This window comes from Cyclopterus lumpus, chromosome 18 (assembly GCF_009769545.1).
Source record: "Cyclopterus lumpus isolate fCycLum1 chromosome 18, fCycLum1.pri, whole genome shotgun sequence".
In the NCBI taxonomy this organism is placed as follows: Eukaryota; Metazoa; Chordata; class Actinopteri; order Perciformes; family Cyclopteridae; genus Cyclopterus; species Cyclopterus lumpus.
The window spans coordinates 223,169-245,780 of NC_046983.1; the positions used below are offsets into that span (position 1 = coordinate 223,169).

General features: G+C 43.3%; 1 protein-coding gene across 1 annotated transcript in view; it reads right to left on the reverse strand.

Moving 5' to 3' along the window:
• Positions 1–1,294: 1,294 nt before the first annotated feature.
• The window catches only part of dlg4b (discs, large homolog 4b (Drosophila)), a 50,560-nt gene continuing 29,242 nt past the window's right edge, over positions 1,295–22,612 (reverse strand). The window contains exons 7-18 of the mRNA XM_034556982.1: positions 18,791–18,941; positions 18,382–18,650; positions 18,011–18,113; positions 17,631–17,727; positions 17,370–17,546; positions 17,256–17,293; positions 15,150–15,197; positions 2,150–2,251; positions 1,908–2,080; positions 1,679–1,788; positions 1,480–1,571; positions 1,295–1,401 (exon numbers count right to left, since the gene is read on the reverse strand). Of these exons, the coding sequence (XP_034412873.1) occupies positions 1,295–1,401; positions 1,480–1,571; positions 1,679–1,788; positions 1,908–2,080; positions 2,150–2,251; positions 15,150–15,197; positions 17,256–17,293; positions 17,370–17,546; positions 17,631–17,727; positions 18,011–18,113; positions 18,382–18,650; positions 18,791–18,941 (1,467 nt within the window). The remainder of the gene's footprint in view (positions 1,402–1,479; positions 1,572–1,678; positions 1,789–1,907; positions 2,081–2,149; positions 2,252–15,149; positions 15,198–17,255; positions 17,294–17,369; positions 17,547–17,630; positions 17,728–18,010; positions 18,114–18,381; positions 18,651–18,790; positions 18,942–22,612) is intronic.

Genomic DNA, 22,612 nt, shown 5'->3' on the forward strand with positions numbered 1-22,612 from the left:
TCTGAAGTAGATTGTAGTCGTTGTAGACCCGTTAGAAGTAGATTGTAGTCGTTGTAGTCCCGTCTGAAGTAGATTGTAGTCGTTGTAGTCCCGTCTGAAGTAGATTGTAGTCGTTGTAGACCCGTTAGAAGTAGATTGTAGTCGTTGTAGTCCCGTCTGAAGTAGATTGTAGTCGTTGTAGTCCCGTCTGAAGTAGATTGTAGTCGTTGTAGACCCGTTAGAAGTAGATTGTAGTCGTTGTAGTCCCGTCTGAAGTAGATTGTAGTCGTTGTAGACCCGTTAGAAGTAGATTGTAGTCATTGTAGTCCAGTTAGAAGTAGATTGTAGTCGTTGTAGTCCCGTTAGAAGTAGATTGTAGTCCCGTCTGAAGGGGGTTGTAGTCGTTGTAGTCCTGATAGAAGGGGGTTGCGAGTGTTGTAGTCCAGGCAGAAGTAGATTGTAGTCCAGTTAGAAGTAGATTGTAATCGTTGTAGTCCGTCAGAAAGGGATTGTAGCAGTTGTAGTCCAGACAGAAGATGATTGTAGTTGTTGTAGTCCAGAAAGAAGGGGATTGTAGGAGTTGTAGTCCCGTCAGAAGGGGGTTGTAGTTGTTATAGTCCCATCAGAAGGGGATTGTAGGAGTTGTAGTCCAGACAGAAGATGATTGTAGTTGTTGTAGTCCAGAAAGAAGGGGATTGTAGGAGTTGTAGTCCCGTCAGAAGGGGGTTGTAGTCGTTGTAGTCCCGTCAGAAGGGGGCTGTAGTCGTTGTAGTCCTGACAAAAGAGGGTTGTGGGTGTTGTAGTCCAGGCAGAAGGAGGTTGTGGAAGATGAAGTACAGCAGAGGGGGTTTAGGGTGTTGTGGTGCGGGCAAAGGGGGGTTGTGGGTCTTGTTGTCTAGTGTATGATACTTTAAGCCCTGAATAGACTGTGTTTGAGCCCCATAGTTTTATTTACAGTCACACAAGTCTTTATGTACACTACACACAAACGCACGCACTCACGCACACACACACACACACACACACACACACACGCACACCCACCACTTTCACTTTCACATCACATAAATAAATAAATAGATAAATCATTAAATAAATAGGATAATTACAGTCCTGATTCATTATGTTCTGATAATACAGGATCAATCAATCTATCAATAAACCGTCTCTCTGCATCTTTTCCTCTGATGCTCATCAACCCGCAAAAAGAAAACTGTGAAAAGACAAACCTCCTGCTCTCCGCTAAGAGGAAGAGGAGGATGAGGAGGAGGAGGGTGTTTCCAGTGAGATGGCGCCCATCGCTGGTTTCAGCCAATCAGAGTCTGTCACGAGCTGGAACCCAGATGTACGGACCGCTCTGCTCCTCAATGACTGCTTTGACCAGGTGGTAGACCTCCTCGAAGCTGTCGCCGTGCACGATGGCTGCCCTTACAAACACACACAGTTAACATTAATCTGTAACCAGAACCTTCGTCTCACCTGCATGAAGATTGTTTTTACCCGTGAAACACTCGAGAAAGTCTTGTTCCAGTTTGATGGCTCGATCCAGAGCTTTCCTCGCCTGATCCTCCGACAGACGCTTGTTCAGATCCCTGTACACACACACACACACACTTATTTTAACTGTCTACGTGAAACAGCAGTGAAAGCGTCAATTGTGACGTATTTCATGACCTCACTGATGACCTCACTGACTTACAGGATGTTCTCCAGGGACCGAGGTCGGATGAAGATGGCAATGGGTTGCAGCTGAGCGGCCTGCAGCCTCCTCACTGCGTTGGCCGACACATCCAGGATGCAGTGTTTCCCCTGATGAGCACAAACGCACACACACACGCGCACACGCACACACAAACGCACACCGTCAGCTCATCGCTGCAACAACTCCAACATCCCGACACGTGACCGCAGTGAGTGGTGTGTCTCACCTGCTCGGCCACCTGTCGGACGCTCTGCACCGACGTGCCGTACAGGTGGTTGTTGTACTGCCCCGCCTCGATGAAGCGGTGGGATTGGATGTCCCGCTCCATCTGCTCCCGGGACGACACAAAGTGGTAGTCCCGCCCATCGGCCTCGTAGTCCCTCCGAGGCCGAGTCGTGTCTGCGGAGAGAGAGAGTGACATCACTTCCTGTTTGTCTATGTCATGTTTTCAGTTTCAACAACACTTACGAGGGACGCAGGAGCCAAACTTGTCCGGGAACTCGGAGAGCAGGTCGTCGTTGACCCGGTCTTTGGTCGGGCCGAGGATAATGACGGGACGAGCATAGTCCACTACAGAAACAGAGAGGCAGGTTATGAACACCTAGATGACTAACTATTAACACCTGCTCGTTACTGACAAACACCTGGGAGACACAGGGCCGGGAGTTTCTTTGTGGTTGTTTTGTGTATCTTTGTGGTTGTATTGCATCTCATTGTGATGTATTGCATCTCATTGTGGTTGTGTGGTTGTTTGTGTCTCTTTGTGGTTGTTTTGTGTCTCTTAGTGGTTGTTTTGTGTATATTTGTGGTTGTATTGCATCTCATTGTGGTTGTTGTGTGTCTCTGTGGTTGTTTTGGTCTCTTTGTGGTTGTTTTGTGTATCTTTGTGGTTGTATTGCTTCTCATTGTGGTTGTGTGGTTGTTTTGTGTATCTTTGTGGTTGTTCTGTGCTTCTTTGTGGTTGTTTTGTGTCTCTGTGGTTGTTTTTGTCTCTTTGTGGTTGTTTTGTGTCTCTTTGTGGTTGTTTGTGTCTCTTTGTGGTTGGTTTTGTCTCTCTGTGGTTGTTTTTGTCTCTTTGTGGTGGTTTTGGGCTCCACGGTGGTGTAGTGGCTAGCACTGTCGCCTCACAGCAAGAGGGCCGCGGGTTCGATTCCCGGTCGGAGCGGTCCTTCTGTGTGGAGTTTGCATGTTCTCCCCGTGGCAGCGTGGGTTCTCTCGGGGCTCTCCGGCTTCCTCCCACAGTCCAAAGACATGCTGCAGGTTAATTGATCTCTAAATGTCCCATAGGTGTGAATGTGAGAGTGAATGGTTGTATGTCCCTACATGTGCCCTCGATGGACTGGCGGCCTGTCCAGGGTGTCCCCTGCCTTCGCCCTATGTCAGCTGGGATAGGTTGTTTTGTGTCTCTGTGGTTGTTTTTGTCTCTTTGTGGTTGTTTTGTGTCTCTGTGGTTGTTTTTGTCTCTTTGTAGTGGTTTTGGGTCTCTGTGGCTGTTTTTGTCTCTTTATGGTTGTTTGTGTCTCTCTGTGGTTGTTTTTGTCTCTTTGTGGTTGTTTTTGTCTCTTTGTGGTGGTTTTGGGTCTCTGTGGTTGTTTTTGTCTCTCTGTGGTTGTTTTGTGTCTCATTATGGTTGTTTTTGTCTCTTTGTGGTGGTTTTGGGTCTCTGTGGTTGTTTTTGTCTCTTTGTGGTTGTTTTTTTCTCTTTATGGTTGTTTTGTCTCTCTGTGGTTGTTTTTGTCTCTCTGTGGTTGTTTTTGTCTCTTTGTGGTTGTTTTTTTCTCTTCATGGTTGTTTTGTCTCTCTGTGGTTGTTTTGTCTCTCTGTGGTTGTTTTGTGTCTCATTATGGTTGTTTTTGTCTCTTTGTGGTTGTTTTGTGTCTCTGTGGTTGTTTTTGTCTCTTTATGGTTGTTTTTGTCTCTTTGTGGTGGTTTTGTGTCTCTGTGGTTGTTTTTGTCTCTTTATGGTTGTTTTTGTCTCTTTGTGGTTGTTTTGTGTCTCTTTGTGGTTGTTTTTGTCTCTTTGTGGTTGTTTTGTCTCTCTGTGGTTGTTTTGTGTCTCTGTGGTTGTTTTTGTCTCTTTGTGGTTGTTTTGTGTCTCTGTGGTTGTTTTTGTCTCTTTGTAGTGGTTTTGGGTCTCTGTGGCTGTTTTTGTCTCTTTATGGTTGTTTGTGTCTCTCTGTGGTTGTTTTTGTCTCTTTGTGGTTGTTTTTGTCTCTCTGTGGTTGTTTTTGTCTCTCTGTGGTTGTTTTTTGTCTCTTTGTGGTGGTTTTGGGTCTCTGTGGTTGTTTTTGTCTCTTTGTGGTTGTTTTGTGTCTCTGTGGTTGTTTTTGTCTCTTTGTAGTGGTTTTGGGTCTTTGTGGCTGTTTTTGTCTCTTTATGGTTGTTTGTGTCTCTCTGTGGTTGTTTTTGTCTCTTTGTGGTTGTTTTTGTCTCTTTGGTGGTGGTTTTGGGTCTCTGTGGTTGTTTTGTCTTTTTGTGGTTGTTTTGTGTCTCTTTGTGGTTGTTTTTGTCTCTTTTGTGGTGGTTTTGGGTCTCTGTGGTTGTTTTTGTCTCTCTGTGGTTGTTTTGTGTCTCTGTGGTTGTTTTTGTCTCTTTGTGGTGGTTTTGGGTCTCTGTGGTTGTTTTGTGTCTCTGTGGTTGTTTTTGTCTCTTTGTGGTTGTTTTGTGTCTCTGTGGTTGTTTTGTGTCTCTGTGGTTGTTTTTGTCTCTTTGTGGTTGTTTTTGTCTCTCTGTGGTTGTTTTGTGTCTCTGTGGTTGTTTTTGTCTCTTTGTAGTGGTTTTGGGTCTCTGTGGCTGTTTTTGTCTCTTTATGGTTGTTTGTGTCTCTCTGTGGTTGTTTTGTGTCTCTTTGTGGTTGTTTTTGTCTCTTTGTGGTTGTTTTGTGTCTCTGTGGTTGTTTTTGTCTCTTTGTAGTGGTTTTGGGTCTTTGTGGCTGTTTTTGTCTCTTTATGGTTGTTTGTGTCTCTCTGTGGTTGTTTTTGTCTCTTTGTGGTTGTTTTTGTCTCTTTGTGGTGGTTTTGGGTCTCTGTGGTTGTTTTGTGTCTCTGTGGTTGTTTTTGTCTCTTTATGGTTGTTTGTGTCTCTTTGTGGTGGTTTTGGGTCTCTGTGGTTGTTTTTGTCTCTTTGTGGTGGTTTTGGGTCTCTGTGGTTGTTTTTTGTCTCTTTGTGGTTGTTTGTCTCTCTGTGGTTGTTTTGTGTCTCTGGTGGTTGTTTTGTCTCTTTGTGGTTGTTTTGTGTCTCTGTGGTTGTTTTGTCTCTCTGTGGTTGTTTTGTGTCTCTTTATGGTTGTTTTTGTCTCTTTGTGGTGGTTTTGGGTCTCTGTGGTTGTTTTTGTCTCTTTGTGGTTGTTTTGTCTCTCTGTGGTTGTTTTGTGTCTCTGTGGTTGTTTTTGTCTCTTTGTGGTTGTTTTGTGTCTCTGTGGTTGTTTTGTGTCTCTTTATGGTTTGTTTTTGTCTCTTTGGGTGGTTTTGGGTCCTCTGTGGTTGTTTTTGTCTCTTTGTGGTTGTTTTTGTCTCATTGTGGTGGTTTTGGGTCTCTGTGGTTGTTTTTTGTCTCTTTTGTGGTTTGTTTTGTCTCTCTGTGGTTGGTTTTGTGTCTCTGTGGTTTGTTTTGTCTCTTTGTGGTTGTTTTGTCTCTCTGTGGTTACTTTTGTGTCTCTGTGGTTGTTTTTGTCTCTTTGTGGTTGTTTTTGTCTCTTTGTGGTTGTTTTGTCTCTTTGTAGTGGTTTGGGTCTCTGTGGCTGTTTTTTTCTCTTTATGGTTGTTTGTGTCTCTCTGTGGTTGTTTTGTCCTCTTTGTGGTTGTTTTTGTCTCTTTGTGGTGGTTTTTGGGTCTCTGTGGTTGTTTTTGTCTCTCTGTGGTTGTTTTGTGTCTCATTATGGTTGTTTTTGTCTCTTTGTGGTTGTTTTGTCTCTCTGTGGTTGTTTTTTTCTCTTTATGGTTGTTTTTGTCTTTCTGTGGTTTTTTTTTGTCTCTCTGTGGTTGTTTTTTTCTCTTTATGGTTGTTTTGTCTCTCTGTGGTTGTTTTCTGTCTCTGTGGTTGTTTTGTGTCTCATTATGGTTGTTTTTGTCTCTTTATGGTTGTTTTTGTCTCTTTGTGGTTGTTTTGTGACTCTGTGGTTGTTTTTGTCTCTTTATGGTTGTTTTTGTCTCTTTGTGGTGGTTTTGTCTCTCTGTGGTTGTTTTTGTCTCTTTGTGGTTGTTTTGTGTCTCTGTGGTTGTTTTTGTCTCTTTGTAGTGGTTTTGGGTCTCTGTGGCTGTTTTTGTCTCTTTATGGTTGTTTTGTGTCTCTCTGTGGTTGTTGTTTGTCTCTTTGTGGTTGTTTTTGTCTCTCTGTGGTTGTTTTTGTTCTCTTTGTGGTGGTTTTGGGTCTCTGTGGTTGTTTTGTCTCTTTGTGGTTGTTTTGTGCTCTCTGTGGTATGTTTTGTGTCTCTGTGTTGTTGATGTTGTGACTCTTTGTAGTGGTTTTGGGTATTTTGTGGCTGTTTTTGTCTCTTTATGGTTGTTTTTGTGTCTCTCATGTGGTTGTTTTTGTTCTCTTTGTTGTTGTTTTATTGTCTACTTATGTGGTGGTTTTGGTCTCTGTGGTTTGTTTTTGTCTCGTTGTGGTTGTTTTGTGTCTCTTTGTGGGTTGTTTTTGTCTACATTTGTGGGGGTTTTGTGTCCTCTGTGGTTGTTTTGTGTCTCTGTGGTTGTTTTTGTCTCTTTGGGTTGTTTTGTGTCTCTGTGGTTGTTTCTGTGTGCTCTGTGTTTGTTTTTGGTCTCTTTGTGGTGGGTTTTGGGGTCTCTGTGGTTGTTTTGTGTCTCTGTGGTTGTTTTTGTCTCTTTGTGGTTGTTTGGGTCTCTGTGGCTGTTTTGTCTCTTTATGGTTGTTTGTGTCTCTCTGTGTTGTTTTTGTCTCTTTATGGTTGTTTGTGTCTCTCTGTGGTTTTTTTTGTCTAATTTGTGGTTGTTTTTGTCTCTTTGTGGTGGTTTTGGGTATCTGTGGTTGTTTTGTGTATCCTGTGGTTGTTTTTGTCTCTCTTAGGTTGTTTGTGTCTCTTTGTGGTGGTTTTGGGTCTCTGTGGTTGTTTTTGTCTCTTTGTGGTGGTTTTGGGTCTCTGTGGTTGTTTTTGTCTCTGTTTGGGTTGTTTTGTCTCTCTGTGGTTGTTTTGTGTCTCTGTGGTTGTTTTTGTCTCTTGTGGTTGTTTTGTGTCTCTGTTGGTTGTTTTGGGTCTCTGTGGTTGTTTTTTGTCTCTATGGTTGTTTTTTGTCTCTTTGTGGTTGTTTTGTCTCTCTGTGGTTGTTTTTGTCTCTTTGTGGTTGTTTTTGTCTCTTTGTGGTTGTTTTTGTCTCTTTGTGGTTGTTTTGTGTCTCTGTGGTTGTTTTTGTCTCTTTATGGTTGTTTTGTGTCTCTGTGGTTGTTTTGTGTCTCTGTGGTTGTTTTGTGTCTCTTTGTGGTTGTTTTTGTCTCTTTATTGGTTGTTTGTGTCTCTCTGTGGTTGTTTTTGTCTCTTTGTGGTTGTTTTTGTCTCTTTGTGGTTGTTTTTGTCTCATTATGGTTGTTTGTGTCTCTCTGTGGTTGTTTGTCTCTTGTGTGGTGTTTGGTCTCTGTGGTTGTTTTTGTCTCTTTGTGGTTGTTTTCTCTCTGTGGTTGTTTTGTGTCTCTGTGGTTGTTTTGTCTCTTTGTAGTGGTTTTGGGTCTCTGTGGCTGTTTTGTCTCTTTTGGTTGTTTGTGTCTCTCGTGTTGTTTTTGTCTCTTTGTGGTTGTTTGTCCTCTTTGTGGTGGTTTTGTGTCTCTGTGGTTGTTTTTGTCTCTTTGTGGTTGTTTTGTGTCTCTTTGTGGTTGTTTTTGTCTCTTTGTGGTGGTTTTGGGTCTCTGTGGTTGTTTTGTGTCTCTGTGGTTGTTTTTGTCTCTTTGTGGTTGTTTTGTGTCTCTGTGGTTGTTTTGTGTCTCTGTGGTTGTTTTTGTCTCTTTGTGGTGGTTTTGGGTCTTTGTGGTTGTTTTGTGTCTCTGTGGTTGTTTTGTCTCTTTGTGGTTGTTTTGTGTCCTCTGTGGTTGTTTTTGTCTCTTTGTAGTGGTTTTGGGTCTCTGTGGCTGTTTTTGTCTCTTTATGGTTGTTTTTGTCTCTTTGTGGTTGTTTTGTGTCTCTGTGGTTGTTTTTGTCTCTTTGTAGTGTTTTGTGTCTCTGTGGTTGTTTTGTCTCTTTGTGGTGGTTTTGGGTCTCTGTGGTTGTTTTTGTCTCTCTGTGGTTGTTTTTGTCTCATTGTGAGTGGTTTTGGGTCTCTGTGGTTGTTTTTGTCTCTTTGTGGTTGTTTTGTCTCTCTGTGGTTGTTTTGTGTCTCTGTGGTTGTTTTTGTCTCTTTGTGGTTGTTTTGTCTCTCTGTGGTTGTTTTGTGTCTCTGTGGTTGTTTTTGTCTCTTTGTGGTTGTTTTTGTCTCTTTGTGGTTGTTTTGTGTCTCTGTGGTTGTTTTTGTCTCATTTGTGGTGGTTTTGTGTCTCTGTGGGTTGTTTTTGTCTCTTTGTAGTGGTTTTTGGGTCTCTGTGGATGTTTTTGTCTCTTTATGGTTGTTTGTGTCTCTCTGTGGTTGTTTTTGTCCTCTTTGTGGTTGTTTTTGTCTCTTTGTGGTGGTTTTGGGTCTCTGTGGTTGTTTTTGTCTCTCTGTGGTTGTTTTGTGTCTCATTATGGTTGTTTTTGTCTCTTTGTGGTTGTTTTTGTCTCTTTGTGGTTGTTTTGTGTCTCTGTGGTTGTTTTTGTCTTTCTGTGGTTGTTTTTGTCTCTCTGTGGTTGTTTTTTTCTCTTTATGGTTGTTTTGTCTCTCTGTGGTTGTTTTCTGTCTCTGTGGTTGTTTTGTGTCTCATTATGGTGTTTTGTGTCTCTTTATGGTTTGTTTTGTCTCTTTATGGTTGTTTGTGTCTCTCTGTTGTTGTTTTTGTCTCTTTGTGGTTGTTTTGTCTCCTTTGTGGTTGTTTGTGTCTCATTATGGTTGTTTGTGGCTCTCTGTGGGTTGTTTTGTCTCTTTGTGGTGGTTTGGGTATCTGTGGTTGTTTTGTCTCTTGTGGTTGTTTTGTCTCTCTGTGGTTGTTTGTGCTCTGTGGTTGTTTTTGTCTCTTTGTAGTGGTTTTGGGTCTCTGTGGCTGTTTTTTGTCTCTTATGGTTGTTTGTGTCTCTCTGTGGTTGTTTTTGTCTCTTTGTGGTTGTTTTTGTCTCTTTGTGGTGGTTTTGTGTCTCTGTGGTTGTTTTTGTCTCTTTGTGGTTGTTTGTGTCTCTTGTGGTTGTTTTTTGTCTCTTTGTGGTGGTTTTGGGTCTCTGTGGTGTTTTGTGTCTCTGTGGTTGTTTTTGTCTCTTTGTGGTTGTTTTGTGTCTCTGTGGTTGTTTTGTGTCTCTGTGGTTGTTTTTGTCTCTTTGTGGTGGTTTTGGGTCTTTGTGGTTGTTTTGTGTCTCTGTGGTTGTTTTTGTCTCTTTGTGGTTGTTTTGTGTCTCTGTGGTTGTTTTTGTCTCTTTGTAGTGGTTTTGGGTCTCTGTGGCTGTTTTTGTCTCTTTATGGTTGTTTTTGTCTCTTTGTGGTTGTTTTGTGTCTCTGTGGTTGTTTTTGTCTCTTTGTAGTGGTTTTGTGTCTCTGTGGTTGTTTTTGTCTCTTTGTAGTGGTTTTGGGTCTCTGTGGCTGTTTTTGTCTCTTTATGGTTGTTTTTGTCTCTTTGTGGTTGTTTTGTGTCTCTGTGGTTGTTTTTGTCTCTTTGTGGTGGTTTTGGGTCTCTGTGGTTGTTTTTGTCTCTTTGTGGTTGTTTTTGTCTCTTTGTGGTGTTTTGGGTCTCTGTGGCTGTTTTTGTATCTTTATGGTTGTTTTTGTCTCTCTGTGGTTGTTTTGTCTCTTGTGGTGTGTTTTTTGTCCTCTTTGTGGTTGTTTTGTCTCTTTGTGGTGGTTTTGGGTCTCTGTGGCTGTTTTGTCTCTTTATGGTTGTTTTTGTCTCTTTGTGGTGGTTTTGGGTCTCTGTGGCTGTTTTGTCTCTTTATGGTTGTTTTTGTCTCTCTGTGGTTGTTTTGTCTCTCTGTGGTTGTTTTTGTCTCTTTGTGGTTGTTTTTGTCTCTTTGTGGTGGTTTTGGGGTCTCTGTGGTTGTTTTGTGTCTCTGTGGTTGTTTTGTGTCTCATTATGGTTGTTTTTGTCTCTTTATGGTTGTTTTGTGTCTCTGTGGTTGTTTTGTGTCTCTTTATGGTTGTTTTTGTCTCTTTGTGGTGGTTTTGGGTCTCTGTGGTTGTTTTTGTCTCTTTGTGGTTGTTTTTGTCTCTTTGTGGTGGTTTGGGTCTCTGTGGTTGTTTTTGTCTCTTTGTGGTTGTTTTTTCTCTCTGTGGTTGTTTTGTGTCTCTGTGGTTGTTTTGTGTCTCTTTGTGGTTGTTTTTGTCTCTTTGTGGTTGTTTTGTGTCTCTGTGGTTGTTTTTGTCTCTTTGTAGTGGTTTTGGGTCTCCTGTGGCTGTTTTTGTCTCTTTATGGTTGTTTGTGTCTCTCTGTGGTTGTTTTTGTCTCTTTGTGGTTGTTTTGTGTCTCATTATGGTTGTTTGTGTCTCTCTGTGGTTGTTTTTGTCTCTTTGTGGTGGTTTTGGGTCTCTGTGGTTGTTTTTGTCTCTTTGTGGTTGTTTTGTCTCTCTGTGGTTGTTTTGTGTCTCTGTGGTTGTTTTGTCTCTTTGTGGTGGTTTTGGGTCTCTGTGGACTGTTTTTTGTCTCTTTATGGTTGTTTGTGTCTCTCTGTGGTTGTTTTTGTCTCTTTGTGGTTGTTTTTGTCTCTTTGTGGTGGTTTTGTGTCTCTGTGGTTGTTTTTGTCTCTTTGTGGTTGTTTTGTGTCTCTTTGTGGTTGTTTTTGTCTCTTTGTGGTGGTTTTGGGTACTCTGTGGTTGTTTTGGTCTCTGTGGTTGTTTTTGTCTCTTTGTGGTTGTTTTGTGTCTCTGTGGTTGTTTTGTGTCTCTGTGGTTGTTTTTGTCTCTTTGTGGTGGTTTTGGGTCTTTGTGGTTGTTTTGTGTCTCTTGTGGTTGTTTTTTGTATCTTTGTGGTTGTTTTGTGTCTCTGTGGTTGTTTTTGTCTCTTTGTAGTGGTTTTGGGTCTCTGTGGCTGTTTTTGTCTCTTTATGGTTGTTTTTGTCTCTTTGTGGTTGTTTTGTGTCTCTGTGGTTGTTTTTGTCTCTTTGTAGTGGTTTTGTGGTCTCTGTGGTTGTTTTGTCTCTTTGTAGTGGTTTTGGGTCTCTGTGGCTGTTTTTGTCTCTTTATGGTTGTTTTTGTCTCTCTGTGGTTGTTTTGTGTCTCTGTGGTTGTTTTTGTCTCTTTGTGGTGGTTTGGGTCTCTGTGGCTGTTTTTGTCTCTTTATGGTTGTTTTTGTCTCTTTGTGGTGGTTTTGGGTCTCTGTGGCTGTTTTTGTCTCTTTATGGTTGTTTTGTCTCTCTGTGGTTGTTTTGTCTCTCTGTGGTTGTTTTTGTCTCTTTGTGGTTTTTTTTTGTCTCTTTGTGGTGGTTTTGGGTCTCTGTGGCTGTTTTTGTCTCTTTATGGTTGTTTTTTGTCTCTTTGTGGTGGTTTTGGGTCTCTGTGGCTGTTTTTGTCTCTTTATGGTTGTTTTGTCTCTCTGTGGTTGTTTGTCTCTCTGTGGTTGTTTTTGTCTCTTTGTGGTTGTTTTTGTCTCTTTGTGGTGGTTTTGGGTCTCTGTGGTGTTTTGTGTCTCTGTGGTTGTTTTGTGTCTCATCATGGTTGTTTTTGTCTCTTTATGGTTGTTTTGTGTCTCTGTGGTTGTTTTGTGTCTCTTTATGGTTGTTTTTGTCTCTTTATGGTGGTTTTGGGTCTCTGTGGTTGTTTTTGTCTCTTTGTGGTTGTTTTGTCTCTTTGTGGTGGTTTTGGGTCTCTGTGGTTGTTTTTGTCTCTTTGTGGTTGTTTTGTCTCTCTGTGGTTGTTTTGTGTCTCTGTGGTTGTTTTTGTCTCTTTGTGGTTGTTTTTGTCTCTTTGTGGTTGTTTTGTGTCTCTGTGGTTGTTTTTGTCTCTTGTAGTGGTTTTGGGTCTCTGTGGTGTTTTTGTCTCTTTATGGTTGTTTGTGTCTCTCTGTGGTTGTTTTTGTCTCTTTGTGGTTGTTTTGTCTCTTTGTGGTGTTTTGGGTCTCTGTGGTTGTTTTTGTCTCTTGTGGTTGTTTTGTGTCTCTATGGTTGTTTTTGTCTCTTTGTGGTTGTTTTGTGTCTCTGTGGTTGTTTTTGTCTCTTTATGGTTGTTTTTGTCTCTTTGTGGTTGTTTTTGTCTCTGTGGTTGTTTTTGTCTCTGTGGTTGTTTTTGTCTCTTTGTGGTTGTTTTTGTCTCTGTGGTTGTTTTTGTCTCTTTGTGGTTGTTTTGTGTCTCTGTGGTTGTTTTGTGTCTCTGTGGTGTTTTGTGTCTCTTATGGTTGTTTTTGTCTCTTTATGGTTGTTTTTGTCTCTTTGTGGTGTTTTGTGTCTCTGTGGTTGTTTTTGTCTCTTATGGTTGTTTTTGTCTCTTTGTGGTGGTTTTGTGTCTCTGTGGTTGTTTTTGTCTCTTTATGGTTGTTTTTGTCTCTTTGTGGTGGTTTTGGTCTCTGTGGTTGTTTTGTCTCTTTGTGTTTTTGTCTCTCTGTGGTTGTTTTTGTCTCTTTGTGGTGGTTTTGGGTCTCTGTGGTTGTTTTTGTCTCTTTATGGTTGTTTGTGTCTCTCTGTGGTGTTTTGTCTCTTGTGGTTGTTTTGTCTCTTGTGGTTGTTTGTGTCTTTATTTGTGTGTCTCTCTGTGGTGTTTTGTCTCTTTGTGGTGGTTTTGGGTCTCTGTGGTTGTTTTTGTCTCTTTGTGGTTGTTTTGTCTCTCTGTGGTTGTTTTGTGTCTCTGTGGTTGTTTTTGTCTCTTTGTAGTGGTTTTGGGTCTCTGTGGCTGTTTTTGTCTCTTTATGGTTGTTTGTGTCTCTCTGTGGTTGTTTTTGTCTCTTTGTGGTTGTTTTTGTCTCTTTGTGGTGGTTTTGTGTCTCTGTGGTTGTTTTTGTCTCTTTGTGGTTGTTTTGTGTCTCTTTGTGGTTGTTTTTGTCTCTTTGTGGTTGTTTTGTGTCTCTGTGGTTGTTTTTGTCTCTTTGTGGTTGTTTTGTGTCTCTGTGGTTGTTTTTGTCTCTTTGTAGTGGTTTTGGGTCTCTGTGGCTGTTTTTGTCTCTTTATGGTTGTTTTTGTCTCTTTGTGGTTGTTTTGTGTCTCTGTGGTTGTTTTTGTCTCTTTGTAGTGGTTTTGTGTCTCTGTGGTTGTTGTTGTCTCTTTGTAGTGGTTTTGGGTCTCTGTGGCTGTTTTTGTCTCTTTATGGTTGTTTTTGTCTCTTTGTGGTTGTTTTGTGTCTCTGTGGTTGTTTTTGTCTCTTTGTGGTGGTTTTGGGTCTCTGTGGCTGTTTTTGTCTCTTTATGGTTGTTTTTGTCTCTTTGTGGTGGTTTTGGGTCTCTGTGGCTGTTTTTGTCTCTTTATGGTTGTTTTTGTCTCTCTGTGGTTGTTTTGTCTCTCTGTGGTTGTTTTTGTCTCTTTGTGGTTGTTTTTGGTCTCTTTGTGGTTGTTTGTGTCTCATTATGGTTGTTTTGGTCTCCTGTGGTTGTTTTTGTCTCTTTGTGGTGGTTTTGGTCTCTGTGGTTGTTTTGTCTCTTTGTGGTTGTTTTGTCTCTCTGTGGTTGTTTTGTGTCTCTGTGGTTGTTTTTTGTCCTCTTTGTAGTGGTTTTGGGTCTCTGTGGCTGTTTTTGTCTCTTTATGGTTGTTTGTGTCTCTCTGTGGTTGTTTTTGTCTCTTTGTGGTTGTTTTTGTCTCTTTGTGGTGGTTTTGTTCTCTGTGGTTGTTTTTGTCTCTTTGTGTTGTTTTGTGTCTCTTTGTGGTTGTTTTTGTCTCTTTGTGGTGGTTTTGGGTCTCTGTGGTTGTTTTGTGTCTCTGTGGTTGTTTTGTCTCTTTGTGGTTGTTTTGTGGTCTCTGTGGTTGTTTTGTGTCTCTGTGGTTGTTTTTGTCTCTTTGTGGTGGTTTTGGGTCTTTGTGGTTGTTTTCTGTCTCTGTGGTTGTTTTTGTCTCTTTGTGGTTGTTTTGTGTCTCTGTGGTTGTTTTTGTCTCTTGTAGTGGTTTTGGTCTCTGTGGCTGTTTTTGTCTCTTTATGGTTGTTTTTGTCTCTTTGTGGTTGTTTGTTCTCTTTGTGGTTGTTTTTGGGTCTCCTTTGTAGTGGTTTTGTGTCTCTGTGGTTGTTTTTTGTCTCTTTGTAGTGGTTTTGGGTCTCTGTGGTTGTTTTTGTCTCTTTGTGGTGGTTTTGGGTCTTTGTGGTTGTTTTTGTCTATTTGTGGTTGTTTTTGTCTCTTTGTGGTTGTTTGTGTCTCTGTGGTTGTTTTTGGTCTCTTTGTAGTGGTTTTGGGTCTCTGTGGCTGTTTTTGTCTCTTTATGGTTGTTTTTGTCTCTCTGTGGTTGTTTGTCTCTCTGTGGTTGTTTTTGTCTCTTTGTGGTTGTTTTTGTCTCTTTGTGGGGTTTTGGGTTCTACTGTGGTTGTTTTGTCTCTTTATCGTTGTTTGTGTCTCTCTATATGGTTGTTTTTGTCTCTTTGTGGTTGTATTTTTGTCTCTTTGTGGTGGTTTTGGGTCTCTGTGGTTGTTTTGTGTCTCTGTGGTTGTTTTTTGTCTCTTTGTGGTGGTTTTGGGTCTCTGTGGTTGTTTTTGTCTCTTTGTGGTTGTTTTGTTTTTGTCTCTTTGTGTGGTTTTGTCTCTTTGTGGTTGTTTTGTTTTTGTCTCTTTGTGGTGGTTTTTGTCTCTTTGTGGTGGTTTTTGTCTCTTTCTGGTGTTTGGGTCTCTGTGGTTGTTTTTGTCTCTTTTATGGTTGTTTTTGTCTCTTGTGTGGTGGTTTTGTGTCTCTGTGGCTGTTTTGTGTACTCTTTGTTGTTGTTTTGGGTCTCTGTGGCTTTTTTGTGTCCCTTAGTGGTTGTTTTGTCTCTTTGTAGTGGTTTTGGGTCTCTGTGTTGTTTTTTGTCTCTTTATGGTTGTTTTTGTCTCTTTGTGGTGGTTTTGGGTCTCTCTGTGTGTTTTGTGTCTCTGTGGCTGTTTTTGTCTATTTGTGGTTGTTTTTGTGTCTCTGTGGTTGTTTTGTGTCTCTTTGTGGTTGTTTTTGCTCTTTATGGTTGTTTTTGTGTCTCTGTGGTTGTTTTCTATCTCTTTGTGGTTGTTTTGTGTCTCTTTGTGGTTGTTTTTGTCTCTTTATGGTTGTTTTGTGTCTCTGTGGTTGTTTTGTGTCTCTTTGGGTTGTTTTGGGTCCTCTTTGTGGTTTGTTTTTGTCTCTTTATGGTTGTTTTGTGTCTCTGTGGTTGTTTTGTGTCTTTTTGTGGTTGTTTGTGTCTCTTTGTGGTTGTTTGTGTCTCTCTGTGGTTGTTTTGCGTCTCTTCACTGAGTGCTGAAGTGAGTGCGTTTTATTCCTCATGTGTAAGAGGGGGGTTGTGTGAAGGTCAAAGGTCAAAGGTCAAGGGTTACATGTGACACTGACCTTCAATCTGAGTGATGAGCTCGTAGCTGTGAACGAATCCTTCTCTTCCTGTGAACGGAAAGCAAATGTTGACTTATTTACTCTTCATACATAACCACTCTTTATTTACTCTTCATACGCGATCACTCTTTATTTACTCTTCATACGCGATCACTCTTTATTACTCTTCATACCCGATCACTCCTTATTTACTCTTCATACCCGATCACTCTTTATTTACTCTTCATACCCGATCACTCTTTATTTACTCTTCATACGCGATCACTCCTTATTTACTCTTCATACCCGATCACTCCTTATTTACTCTTCATACCCGATCACTCTTTATTTACTCTTCATACATAACCACTCTTTCTTTACTCTTCATACGCGATCACTCTTTATTTACTCTTCATACCCGATCACTCTTTATTTACTCTTCATACCCGATCACTCTTTATTTACTCTTCATACCCGATCACTCTTTATTTACTCTTCATACGCGATCACTCCTTATTTACTCTTCATACCCGATCACTCCTTATTTACTCTTCATACCCGATCACTCCTTATTTACTCTTCATACCCGATCACTCTTTATTTACTCTTCATACATAACCACTCTTTCTTTACTCTTCATACGCGATCACTCTTTATTTACTCTTCATACCCGATCACTCTTTATTTACTCTTCATACCCGATCACTCTTTATTTACTCTTCATACATAACCACTCTTTCTTTACTCTTCATACCCGATCACTCTTTATTTACTCTTCATACGCGATCACTCTTTATTTACTCTTCATACGCGATCACTCCTTATTTACTCTTCATACGCGATCACTCTTTATTTACTCTTCATACATAACCACTCTTTACCTTTACTCTTCATACATAACCACTCTTTAATTACTCTTCATACATAACCACTCTTTCTTTACTCTTCATACATAACCACTCTTTCTTTACTCTTCATACATAACCACTCTTTATTTACTCTTCATACATAACCACTCTTTCTTTACTCTTCATACATAACCACTCTTTCTTTACTCTTCATACACAACCACTCTTTCTTTACTCTTCATACATAACCACTCTTTCTTTACTCTTCATACACAACCACTCTTTCTTTACTCTTCATACATAACCACTCTTTCTTTACTCTTCATACATAACCACTCTTTACCTTTACTCTTCATACATAACCACTCTTTCTTTACTCTTCATACATAACCACTCTTTCTTTACTCTTCATACATAACCACTCTTTCTTTACTCTTCATACATAACCACTCTTTCTTTACTCTTCATACATAACCACTCTTTATTTACTCTTCATACATAACCACTCTTTATTTACTCTTCATACATAACCACTCTTTCTTTACTCTTCATACATAACCACTCTTTCTTTACTCTTCATACATAACCACTCTTTCTTTACTCTTCATACATAACCACTCTTTCTTTACTCTTCATACATAACCACTCTTTATTTACTCTTCATACCCGATCACTCTTTATTTACTCTTCATACCCGATCACTCTTTATTTACTCTTCATACATAACCACTCTTTCTTTACTCTTCATACGCGATCACTCTTTATTTACTCTTCATACCCGATCACTCTTTATTTACTCTTCATACCCGATCACTCTTTATTTACTCTTCATACGCGATCACTCTTTATTTACTCTTCATACGCGATCACTCCTTATTTACTCTTCATACGCGATCACTCTTTATTTACTCTTCATACATAACCACTCTTTACCTTTACTCTTCATACATAACCACTCTTTAATTACTCTTCATACATAACCACTCTTTCTTTACTCTTCATACATAACCACTCTTTCTTTACTCTTCATACATAACCACTCTTTCTTTACTCTTCATACATAACCACTCTTTCTTTACTCTTCATACACAACCACTCTTTCTTTACTCTTCATACATAACCACTCTTTACCTTTACTCTTCATACATAACCACTCTTTCTTTACTCTTCATACATAACCACTCTTTACCTTTACTCTTCATACATAACCACTCTTTAATTACTCTTCATACATAACCACTCTTTCTTTACTCTTCATACATAACCACTCTTTACTCACCTTTACTCTTCATACGTGACCACTCCTTCCTCTCCACTCTGAAACACACAAACAGCGCTGGTCATCAGGAGTTCGTTAGCGGAGCGGCGGTGGTGATTGATGCGTCATATGAACCTGTGCTTGGAGGGGATGTAGCCCAGCTCCTCCAGCTCCCCCTGCTGGTTCACCCGTCTGGCCTGCCACCACTCGTCATCGGCGCTGTCCGTCACATGGAGAACCTCCCCGAAGGTAAAGTCCAGAGCTTGTGATAGGACGCCACAGTCCCACTGCTTGTCGTAGTCGAACAGCGCCCTGAAACCACAACACGCGTCAGTCCTGATGGCGCCGGTTCCACCAGCTGGACCGGCTGGAGCAGGTTGCGGCGACCTGGCTCACCTGAGGTAGAAGCTGCGGTTGGCTCTCAGACTCCCGGACGAGCTGTTCATCATCTGCTCCCTCAGGTCGTGGATCTTTGCTTCGAAGCGACTGTACTCTGCAGACATGTAGTACAGGTACACTTGCTATTGTACTAGTATTATGTAGTATTACTATGATCTCACCTTCAGGTCTGTACTGGGTACTACTAATATTATGTAGTATTACTATGATCTCACCTTCAGGTCTGTACTGGGTACTACTAGTATTATGTAGTATTACTATGATCTCACCTTCAGGTCTGTACTGGGTACTACTAGTATTATGTAGTATTACTATGATCTCACCTTCAGGTCTGTACTGGGTACTACTAGTATTATGTAGTATTACTATGATCTCACCTTCAGGTCTGTACTGGGCCACGATGGTGACGGTCTGTCCGGCGTTCTTTAGGGCTGCTGCTGCCTGTTCATGGGTAGCATACCTGAGGTCCACCCCATTTACCTGTATTCACACACACACACACACACACACACATGTACACAAAGTCATTGAAATATCTAAAACGCCAGAGAAGGACCAGATCTTACACTGAGGATCTGGTCTCTGTACTCACACTGAGGATCTGGTCTCTGTACTCACACTGAGGATCTGGTCTCTGTACTCACACTGAGGATCTGGTCTCTGTACTCACACTGAGGATCTGGTCTCTGTACTCACACTGAGGATCTGGTCTCTGTACTCACACTGAGGATCTGGTCTCTGTACTCACACTGAGGATCTGGTCTCCCTTCCGGAGCTCTCCGCTCAGGTCTGCTGGTCCTCCTGCCAGGATGAAGGAGATGAAGATCCCTTCTCCGTCCTCTCCCCCCACGATGTTGAAGCCCAGACCTGTGGACCCCCGCTGGACGCAGACCCGGCGGGGCTCCCGAGAATAATCGTCCTCTCCCATCATGCCTCGGGGTATTGGCGAATACCGTCGGGGTGACGGAGGAGGGAGGACTTGTGGGTAATCACACATGTAGTCCGGCTCCATGTAGGCTGCACAGAAATTGGACTTTGTGTTTACTTAAAATAAAGGTGCTCGAACGTCGTCAGCGTTATAGAGCCATGAGAATTTAAAGAAGCTATTCCAGCAAACACAAACTATAACATGACCACGAAACAGGAAGTGTACGTACAGCTGGTCAGGTCGGGGGGGCTGTATCGATCGGCTGGGTGGATGTACTGTGAGGTGGGCGTGGCAACCTTCAGGTAGACCACCTCCCCCGTGTTCTTCAGGGCCACCACGGCATCCTCATGCAGGACGTCCTCCAGGGACACGTGGTTCACCTGCCGGGGACAAAGCTCAGGTAACGTTAGCGCCCCGGACATATGAAGAAGTGTAAAGACGTGTGAGGACGTGTGAGGACGTGTGAGGACATGTGAGGATGTGTGAGGACATGTGAGGACGTGTGAGGATGTGTGAGGACGTGTGAGGATGTGTGAGGATGTGTGAGGACAGGTGAGGATGTGTGAGGACATGTGAGGACGTGTGAGGACATGTGAGGACGTGTGAGGATGTGTGAGGACGTGTGAGGATGTGTGAGGATGTGTGAGGACAGGTGAGGATGTGTGAGGACATGTGAGGACGTGTGAGGACATGTGAGGACGTGTGAGGATGTGTGAGGACATGTGAGGACGTGTGAGGACATGTGAGGACGTGTGAGGACGTGTGAGGACGTGTGAGGACATGTGAGGATGTGTGAGGACATGTGAGGACGTGTGAGGACATGTGAGGACGTGTGAGGATGTGTGAGGACGTGTGAGGATGTGTGAGGATGTGTGAGGACGTGTGAGGACAGATGAGGATGTGTGAGGACATGTGAGGACGTGTGAGGACAGGTGAGGATGTGTGAGGACCTGTGAGGACAGGTGAGGACATGTGAGGACGTGTGAGGACATGTGAGGATGTGTGAGGACGTGTGAGGATGTGTGAGGACGTGTGAGGACGTGTGAGGACATGTGAGGACGTGTGAGGATGTGTGAGGACGTGTGAGGATGTGTGAGGATGTGTGAGGACGTGTGAGGACAGATGAGGATGTGTGAGGACATGTGAGGACGTGTGAGGACAGGTGAGGATGTGTGAGGACCTGTGAGGACCTGTGAGGACAGGTGAGGACATGTGAGGACGTGTGAGGACATGTGAGGACATGTGAGGATGTGTGAGGACGTGTGAGGACAGGTGAGGATGTGTGAGGACATGTGAGGACGTGTGAGGACGTGTGAGGACGTGTGAGGACATGTGAGGACGTGTGAGGATGTGTGAGGACATGTGAGGACGTGTGAGGACGTGTGAGGATGTGTGAGGACGTGTGAGGATGTGTGAGGATGTGTGAGGACGTGTGAGGACATGTGAGGACAGGTGAGGATGTGTGAGGACATGTGAGGACGTGTGAGGACAGGTGAGGATGTGTGAGGACCTGTGAGGACAGGTGAGGACATGTGAGGACGTGTGAGGACATGTGAGGATGTGTGAGGACGTGTGAGGATGTGTGAGGACGTGTGAGGATGTGTGAGGACATGTGAGGACATGTGAGGACGTGTGAGGACGTGTGAGGACATGTGAGGACGTGTGAGGATGTGTGAGGATGTGTGAGGACGTGTGAGGACATGTGAGGACATGTGAGGACATGTGAGGATGTGTGAGGACGTGTGAGGATGTGTGAGGACGTGTGAGGATGTGTGAGGATGTGTGAGGACGTGTGAGGACGTGGGAGGACGTGTGAGGACATGTGAGGATGTGTGAGGACGTGTGAGGACATGTGAGGACATGTGAGGATGTGTGAGGACATGTGAGGATGTGTGAGGACATGTGAGGACGTGTGAGGACGTGTGAGGACATGTGAGGACGTGTGAGGACGTGTGAGGACATGTGAGGACAGATGAGGATGTGTGAGGATGTGTGAGGACGTGTGAGGACATGTGAGGATGTGTGAGGACATGTGAGGACGTGTGAGGACGTGTGAGGACATGTGAGGACGTGTGAGGACATGTGAGGACGTGTGAGGACGTGTGAGGACATGTGAGGATGTGTGAGGACAGATGAGGATGTGTGAGGATGTGTGAGGACGTGTGAGGACATGTGAGGACGTGTGAGGACATGTGAGGACGTGTGAGGACGTGTGAGGACATGTGAGGATGTGTGAGGACAGATGAGGATGTGTGAGGATGTGTGAGGACATGTGAGGATGTGTGAGGACGTGTGAGGACAGGTGAGGATGTGTGAGGACGTGTGAGGACGTGTGAGGACGTGTGAGGACGTGTGAGGACATGTGAGGACGTGTGAGGATGTGTGAGGACATGTGAGGACGTGTGAGGACGTGTGAGGATGTGTGAGGACGTGTGAGGATGTGTGAGGACGTGTGAGGACATGTGAGGACAGGTGAGGATGTGTGAGGACATGTGAGGACGTGTGAGGACAGGTGAGGATGTGTGAGGACCTGTGAGGACAGGTGAGGACATGTGAGGACGTGTGAGGACATGTGAGGATGTGTGAGGACGTGTGAGGATGTGTGAGGACGTGTGAGGATGTGTGAGGACATGTGAGGATGTGTGAGGACATGTGAGGACGTGTGAGGACGTGTGAGGACATGTGAGGACGTGTGAGGATGTGTGAGGATGTGTGAGGACGTGTGAGGACATGTGAGGACATGTGAGGACATGTGAGGATGTGTGAGGACGTGTGAGGATGTGTGAGGACGTGTGAGGATGTGTGAGGATGTGTGAGGACGTGTGAGGACGTGGGAGGACGTGTGAGGACATGTGAGGATGTGTGAGGACGTGTGAGGACATGTGAGGACATGTGAGGATGTGTGAGGACATGTGAGGATGTGTGAGGACGTGTGAGGACATGTGAGGACGTGTGAGGACATGTGAGGACGTGTGAGGACGTGTGAGGACATGTGAGGATGTGTGAGGACAGATGAGGATGTGTGAGGATGTGTGAGGACATGTGAGGACGTGTGAGGACAGATGAGGATGTGTGAGGATGTGTGAGGACGTGTGAGGACATGTGAGGATGTATGAGGACAGATGAGGATGTGTGAGGATGTGTGAGGACGTGTGAGGACATGTGAGGATGTATGAGGACAGATGAGGACGTGTTTCAGGACGTGTTTGAGGACGTGTTTGAGGACGTGATTGAGGACGTATTTGAGGACGTGTTTGAGGACGGGTGAGGACGTGTTTGAGGACGTGTTTGAGGATGTGAGGACGTGTTTGAGGACGTGTTTGAGGACGTGTTTGAGGACGTGTTTGAGGACGTGTTTGAGGACATATGAGTATGTGTTTGAGGATGTGTTTGAGGACGTGTTTGAGGACGTGTTTGAGGACATATGAGGACGTTTTTGAGGACGTGTTTGAGGACGTGAGGACGTTTTTGAGGACGTGTTTGAGGACGTGTTTGAGGACGTTTTTGAGGACGTGTTTGAGGACGTGTTTGAGGACGTGTTTGAGGACGTGTTTGAGGACGTGTTTGAGGATGTGAGGATGTGTTTGAGGATGTGTTTGAGGACGTTTTTGAGGACGTGTTTGAGGACGTGTTTGAGGATGTGAGGACGTGTTTGAGGACGTGTTTGAGGATGTGTTTGAGGACATATGAGGACGTGTTTGAGGACGTGTTTGAGGACGTTTTTGAGGACGTGTTTGAGGACGTGTTTGAGGACGTGTTTGAGGACGTTTTTGAGGACCTGAGGACGTGTTTGAGGACGTGTTTGAGGACGTTTTTGAGGACCTGAGGATGTGTTTGAGGACGTGTTTGAGGACGTGTTTGAGGATGTGAGGACGTGTTTGAGGATGTGTTTGAGGACGTGTTTGAGGATGTGAGGACGTGTTTGAGGACGTGTTTGAGGATGTGTTTGAGGACGTGTTTGAGGACGTGTTTGAGGACGTGTTTGAGGACGTGTTTGAGGACGTGTTTGAGGACGTGAGGACGTTTTTGAGGACGTGTTTGAGGACGTGTT